A 7,825-nucleotide genomic window follows, 5' to 3' on the forward strand; every position below is an offset into this window, starting at 1 on the left:
TCGTGCCCTTGGGCAAGGCACTTGGCACACATTGCCTCCGGTGCTGGTGCATGGAAGGTGGCAATGTTTGGTGGTGGCGGGAGGGGCCGTAGGCGCACACTGGCAGCCACGCTTCCTTCCGCCATCGCAGCGTGAATGTGTGAGCGCACAAATGACGTATCCGTTGTAAAGCGTGTCTGGAAAAGCGCTCTATAAAGCCTTATTATGATTATTGTTACAAAATGCAGCCGCTCGTCCCACAAGCGGGACGTCCAAATGTTTGAATTGCGTGACACGTGCAACATGTGAAAATTGCCTCCATCGTAACCCGCAGTCAAAAGGAAAAATCCAAACGTCGAAACACGGCGGCTGCTTGGCGCTGTTTCGTCAAACTTCCAACAGCGACGTCCTAATTTGTCGCTCACGAGCGCCACTTGTGACATTCGTGTGGAAATTCTGTGCAGGAGTGTCAAGTGCCAAAGTCATGTGACGTCCACCCTGCGGCCAATCTGGACACAAAATAATCATCAGCATTATTTGGACTTCATGAGGAGAAGAAATGCCTTGATTGTCATTTCACAACGAAATTGTCAGTGCAATAAGAAAAAAGCTAAAGAGATACAAATGCCAAAATGAAATAGAATAATCAAATAGCACACAATAAAGCATCTCGATATGTGCAGGTGGGAAATAACGTTGAATTACACGTGATTTGTATCGCACGCGCTTGAGTTGGCACGCGTTTTTTTGGATTGCACAGATTGCGTCCGTCCGTCGGCGTTTACGGCGCTTGAGGAGCCGTTCAAGATTCCGACGTTGTTCATCGCAGTCACGCGAGGACAACGTTTTACTGCACAACAATTTGAAATCAAGTCGGAAATGAAAGATTATTTTACAACAACTGACCACATTGATGCAAACGTTGAACAAATTGCGAGCAGCCGCGCTTCAACGTATAAAAAGCAGGATGGACGAGAAGTTGAAGTTGACGTTTAATAAAAAAAAAAACGGAGCTGAGATGAATACGAAATAGGGTGTCGCCATCTAGTGGTCGATGTTGGAATTTCCGCCTAAATCGTGAAGCGCCAAATAGCAGAAGTTGGCAGGTTCGTGCATCGAAGAGTTGCCTGCTTTGCAGCCTTCTCATTTCAGGAGACGAGTCGACTTGGACCGGATGTCAACATGCCGCCAGGTGCGCCGACTCGTGATTCGTGGAGGGCTTGAGGGGGTTTCTCCCCCATGCGTGCACGTGCGCGCGCAAAGTTTTCCACGTGTGCTGCGGGCGCAAGCGCGGACGGGAAGGAGGCGGGCAAAGGAAGAAGGTGGAGGAGGAAGGGTGCGGTCCGAGAGGAGGGAGGATTCGGGAAGGAGAGGCGAGCCGACGATATCGAGCCTGAGCTCAGCTCGTCGCCATCTCGAACCTGCGTACGTGAATCATGACGGCGGCGGCGGCGGAGGCGGCGACGTCCAAATCCGGCAAGATGGGCAGCGGCACCAAAGCGGCGCTGCTGGTGCTGGCCTTGTGGTCCGTCATCTCCCTGGTGGTCATCGTGGTGTGGTCCACGTCCCCGGACCTGAAGAGCTCGGCCAGCTGCCGCCAGGACCTGCGGGACAGCCGGGAGAAGATCCTGGGCGCCGAGGCGCTGTGGGCGCAGGACAAGGACGAGCTGGAGCGGCAGATGGCGCGCGCGCGCGAGCGTCTCGAGCGTCACGAGGCCGCGCTCGAGACGCTCGGCCAGCGGCTGCGGCTCGCCAATCGGACCCTGGACGCCTGCCAAGCGCGCGAGGTACGAGCAAAAAGCAACATTTACACGCATGCTGGACTCGGCTGTCAAGAACAAGTTGGATCGGGATCCTCGTGCTTGCGCGCGCGTGTCGGCGCTCTCCAGGGGGGAGGTTCGGAAATTGTACACGAAAGGCGACCCGTTGTTTATCAGACGGGAATTAAAAGAGCAACAAATGTGAGACGACAAAATGTCAGAAAATTCACGTGCAATTACTTCAACTTGTGAAAACAAATCAAATCAGTTAGCGGTCATGAAATCTTCTTCTCTCGGGAATTCTTGCCCATCTTGCATTGTCGTGCGTGTGACACTTGGTGGCACTTTTCGAACATGAAGCCACGTTAACCTGGCGCCATTTGCAAAAGACAAGAAACAACAAGAAATGCTCAAAATTCCAATTCCTCATTGCTCACACCCCTGCCGGCGTGTGCGTGTGCGCGCGCGTGTGATCTTAACGCTTTCTTTCTCTGCTCTGCCGCGGAGAGAAAGTGAAGAGCAGGGATGGCGCCAAAAGGGGGCTGCGGGGGGCTGCGGGGGGCTGCGGGGGGCTGCGGGGGGCTTCAGCGGTCAGGAAATCTGCCGAGCCCCCATTCCGCCCTTCCAGCGTTTTGAGGTGATATTCTGGAATGTCTCGCTCAAGCCCGCCCCTTTTTGGAAAAGATCGAACAAATCGTGCAACACAGCAGGGGGCACTTTTGTATCTTCTGCCACACGAACATCGCCTTTTGTCTCACAGGAAAAGGAGATGCGAAAGCGCAGAAAGGAACAAGGTCACAAACGTGACACCGGGTCACAATTAGTGACAGGTGTGTGTGTGTGCGGGGGGGGGGGGGGGGGGGGTGAAGTCTGGTCGGCGCTTCACATTTTCCGTTGGTGTCCAATGTTGACGTTTTCTTGCAAAATGGAGCCCGTTCACGTTTGACCTCCAAACGCAACCAACAACAAATGAGCACATGACAAATGTTTTCCATGTAAAAGTGTGGAAAAGTCCCAAATTAGGAAATCCCAGGCAACATTCCCGCCTCTTCGGAAACGTTCGGTCCGGTCAGACGGAAGCGGGCGGAAAACCTCACGCACGTCACGCACGCACGTGACGTCACACGCTTGTTGCCACGTGAAATTCTGCGAGGGACGACAACAACTTTGAAAAAAAAACCACTTCAATATGGCTCGTCATCGTCGCACGTTTGCTTTTTTTAATCTACTGGAAAGCGACTTTACAGAAAGCCTCAATTTAGTAGACATACTGTTGCCACTTTAACATCCCGTGGAGGTCCAAGGTGCCCCCCCCCCCCGCCGCCCCCCCCTCCTCAAGTAGAGTGAGTAAACTAAAGAGCGACACGACTTTTCCAGCCTTCAACATGTTGCTTGGAAGAAGTGACTGTTTGTGCCACACACACGCACCCACTGTGACTCACCCCCCCCCCCCCCCCAGCCCCCCCGCCCCACCCACCTCCCCCCTTCCTGCTGCGACTCCCTTTCCTTCCTTTTCCAGTAGCGGCCGTGTTGCTGGCAAAGAAAGCATCAGCGAGCTTTGCCTTGGCACTTGCTGCGCTTGTGCTAAGCTAGCGTTAGCGCCAGAGGAGCACGTGATTGGCTGACGTCTTCATGTTGTTGTTGCTTGATAAGATCCCGTTGTCACGGTTACGGGCTGCCAGCAGCTTCTAAAAATGGAAACGGTTCCGTCCAAGTCACCAGCTGCTTTTACTTAACGCCAGCCCGGACTCGATCACAAGACAACCCAAAAGAATGCCACTGAACCAAACACAACGCAACTGAACTTCACGACAAGCAACCATTTTAGACCACAGCCAGATTAGGAAGAAGCGCGCACACACGCACGCACGCACGCGCACACGATCCAGGGCCCGGTCTGTCAAAAAATGGATCTTAATCCCTTGAGTTTGTTTTCCCTTTCAGATAAGATCAAGAAGATCAGGATTCCACATTTGATGTTTTTGAGTGGCAGGATTGGAACCACCTGCATTTTCAACCTTCTGATTGCGTCATAGTTGAAGTTCAGCGGCACATGTTTTTGGACCACGTCTTTAAAACGGATTTATCAATCCATCAACTGCCGCCAGCTCACGTTAGCAAAAAAAAAGAAAAAGGAAAAAGTCGAGTAAATGCTGTAAAAAGATGCCTCGCGTTGATTTGCACGCGATGGATGCCACTTGTCGCGCGCTGGTCGGAAACGTTTCTCCGGAACGTCAGACGTTAATGAAAGTCGCGAGCGGCGACTGTTTGCATTCGACTTTTGCTCAATGCTAACATGCTAATGCGAGCACGTTCCAAACTATTGTGTGCGCAGGCGGTCCTAATGGCCAACATCAGTGTGCTGCAGGAGGAGGCGGAGCTTCAGCAGCAGGCGCAGCTCAACTTGACCAAACAGCTGCAGCGTCAAGAAGGTAAGATGGCCGACGGCGTCGGCTCGTAGCCACGGTAACGGCGTTGTTTGCATCTAGATCACGCCGAGGCGCTGCAGCACAACATGACTCAGAGCGGCCATCTTGTGGCGGCCTGCTCTAGCCTGAAGGCGGCCGCCGACAACCACGGCGCCGCCGCGCAGACGCAGACGCTCGCCTGCGAGGCGACCCGGGAGTTTCTGCAGAAACAGCTGTGAGTTAGCATGCGTCACCTCGCCGCCATTATTTTAGCTAACGGAGATGACACCCGCGATACGTCATCCAAACTCAACCAATAAGCTCCGCTATCTTAGCACGCTAGCGCAGCATGCTATCCCTTAAAAGGTGAAGGGTGTCAGTTTGAGTTAGCGTAAGTGTTAGCATTGCTCATGCTAATGTGAGTCCCCTCCCGATAGCAAAATTGTGACTTGTAAAAAGTGCCTCCACATCGCTACGGAAACAACAGCGCGGCAAAAAGTGAACGGTCTCTTCAGACCGGGCCGACAGTCGCGACGTTCAAACGTAAACTGGCGAGACGTGTCACGTGATGTTTGAATTCCACACTTTCAAACATCCTTCATAAGCGGATGTCAAGCCGAAAACATTCCGCTTGCGCTTTTACTGGAGGTCATTAAAAGGCATCAAAGGTCACAATTGCTGCCTTTGACGTCATGTGGGCCAGCTAAATAAACGGTGCTTATTAAAGTCAAAACTTGTCAACCAATGGGAGAAGGGCTTCCCCGAGCGGCAGACCAAACCGAAGGATCCATGGAGATGTGTTGAGAAATAATCAAGCGGATTACAATTTGGACAGGATTTTCTAAAAATAAAAAATAAAAATAAAAAGGGAAAAAAAGAAAGACAACTTTCCCCAAACTCAATTTGCATGGAATCCATTTTCAAGAGTCTCAACCACACGCGCCATTTTGATGACAATCTCGTGACGTTGCCCAACTCGTCATCATTTGTCAGGAATGACAAACCGTGAACTACAAACTGCGTTCACAAGCAATCAACCTTCCCAATTCCTACAAAGGCGTTTTTTTTAAGTATGTCTGCAAGTTGCACTGACTTTTTTTTTTTTGGTAAGCAACGCTATCTACTTAAAAAATAGATATATTCTTTTTGGGATGGCGAGCTCCAGCGCTGTATTTTTTGGGAGTGACTGCGGAAGGCTACCATGCGCGCACGGCGTCCTCTGCTGGCCAACACCAGCATTGCACGCGGGACATGTTGCCGTAGAAACGTCACAACAACACGGCGGGCCGCGAACTTGTAAAGAGCGAACCGGAGGGCGTCACGGAACATTCCACAACTTTTTGCACCTCAACATTTCAAGCCAAAAAACCCGTGTGAGCGTCCATGTTGATTTCTACTTGTGTGTGTGTGCTTGTTTGTATCTGCGTGTATTCGCGTGCTTTTGTGTGTTTGTGTCTTGTGCGTGTCTTCGTTTTTTATGTGTGATTTTGTGTCCGCTCTGGCGCAGCGTGAAGTGTCAAGAGGCGGCGTCGGAAGCCCCGCCCCCTCCGCAGACGCACCAGAACCCGACGCCGGCCGGGTCCGGGTCCGGGAAACTGTCGGCGGCGCCCGCCATGGTGGCGCTGACGTTGTGCGGCCGCCTGCTCGTCAGCTGAGTGAGTGACGTCACGCGCGCGCCGACTGACCTGTGACCTGTCCCTAATAAGTGCCCTGTGTGTGCAGGACGCCGAGCACTGCGGTCCGAGAAGGGGCGGAGCTTGGAGGGACGACACGACTGCTGCACAAAAAGGACACGCGCACGCACTTACACGCACTCACACGTTTGAAAAGCTGCAGACAGACTGCTGCCACCAGAGGTCGCCACTTATTAAGCAAAAGGCGACCTCGCCCGTCAGATGGAGCCTGGGGGGGGCGTGGCGACCAGACCCGTGTCCCCTATGAATGACTTGACAAAAAACTTGACGCACTCGAGACTACTTGGACTTGGACTTGGACTTTTAACGGCTTGACGTGACTTGTTGTTCATTTGCTCCGTTTGCTATCCAAATGTGAAAATCCAAATGTTGCTTGGACCTTCTTATTTAGCTCGTGCTTAAAGTTGGACTTTTTGTCCATTGTTTGCTACAAGCGTTTGAAAATCAAAAAGGAAGTGTTTGGCGTTTTGCTTTTGTGCAAGTTTCCTTTCCCGCATTTCTTTGTTGTGTTGAGTTTGTGGAGCGTGAAGGCCACTGCATGCAGCTGCCAAGAAACAACAAAAAACAACAAAAAACAACTCCGCCCGTTTCCAAAGCAAGCGATTTTGCACATTGGAGCAAAACACAGCAAAGACTTATTTTCCAAAACAGGTGTGGCGTGCGGCGTGCCACCTAAATATCAAGATCGTGTTGCCGGGCCACTGCCGGCTTGAGATACGAATGAGCCCGCTTGTGAGTTTTTTTCCACGTACCTCCGTTTTTTTGTTTGTTTGTTTTGCTTTGACTTGCATCCAGGTTGGATGATTTGCCCGCTAAATTGCCGATCTGATGTTTGCGCTGACGAATTGACTCCAAATGACAACTTGAGACCTGAAGATTGACTCGACACGCGACACTCAAAGTTGATCCCATGTCGACGCTTTGCCACCAAATGGCCACGAGGCGTCATGCGCGGCCTCTAGTGGCCGCGTTGAGTATTACAAAACACTAACTCGTGCGACTAAAAGTGTGCCTTTTTCTTTCTATCTTGAGGACTGTCATCGTCTGTCAATGTTTTGCTCTCCCATCATGCACTGGGGCTGCTGAATGACATATTGTGCCACCGTCATGAAAATAAAGATGATGCTTCTCTGCCACCTTTTCGTCTCCTCCTCAAAGGGGCGTGGCCAACACAGCACACCGAGCACGGCTGACAATTGTTTCAATACGTGATTCATCAAGAATTCATTGATTGGCGAGGATGACTTCCTGGTTTGCGCTGTCAGCAAATGTTGCTGATTGTTTTCCAAAGTCGTCTTTCGATCGCCGCTGGAGGTTGACGTGGACAGGCTGAACATTTTCAGGATTTGGACAGTTTGAAGGTCAACAAGCTCTCGGCAACATGAAACACTTCTCACAATCGTTGTTAATCAATACATGAATTGAAGTGGACAAACTCCGCATAATTCCAATATTTGCCATTCAAAGCCCGTGTTTTCTAGTCACAGGTTTCTTGGAATGTTTTCATAAAAAGTTCATTTTCTCGGCAGAATAAGAATAAGAATAATAACGATAGATGTGATTTCGGGACACTCGAAGATGCTTTACAATGGAAACATTATTCATGCGCTCACACGTTCACGCTGTGGTGGCGAGAAACTGAGGGAAGCATGGCTGCCAACGTGCACCTACGGCCCCTCCCGCCACCACCATCAGCAGCAGCAGACATTTGCACCATTGTGAGTGACACTGGAGGTCATGTGTGTGAAGTGCCTTGCCCAAGGACACAGCGGGAGCGGAACACACAACCTCGCGGTTAGCGGCCGACCAACTGGACCTCGTGACCCGCGGCCGCCGCAGGCTTGCTTGCTGAAAAGCGTGCACGCATCTGATGAGTGCAGGTTCGGATGTCCGTGAAATGCTTTCGCATGTCACGCGTGTGCTCGTGCGTCCACGACGACGCACGAGCACGCGCGTGCTGTCCTGCCACGCGGACCCAACAGGG

At 51.6% G+C, this 7,825-nt stretch overlaps 1 protein-coding gene across 1 annotated transcript; it reads left to right on the plus strand.

Moving 5' to 3' along the window:
• Nucleotides 1-1,272: 1,272 nt before the first annotated feature.
• On the plus strand, nucleotides 1,273-6,977 carry LOC147166670 (uncharacterized). Its single transcript, XM_086088642.1, has 5 exons — nucleotides 1,273-1,766; nucleotides 4,075-4,171; nucleotides 4,229-4,382; nucleotides 5,655-5,802; nucleotides 5,870-6,977. Exons 1-4 carry the CDS (start codon nucleotides 1,416-1,418, stop codon nucleotides 5,800-5,802), a joined length of 750 nt encoding a protein of 249 aa, XP_085944768.1. The 5' UTR covers nucleotides 1,273-1,415; the 3' UTR covers nucleotides 5,870-6,977.
• Nucleotides 6,978-7,825: the final 848 nt, after the last annotated feature.

This window comes from Leptonotus elevatus, chromosome 11, assembly GCF_054856555.1.
Source record: "Leptonotus elevatus isolate MCC_2025b chromosome 11, RoL_Lele_1.0, whole genome shotgun sequence".
Classification (NCBI taxonomy): Eukaryota; Metazoa; Chordata; class Actinopteri; order Syngnathiformes; family Syngnathidae; genus Leptonotus; species Leptonotus elevatus.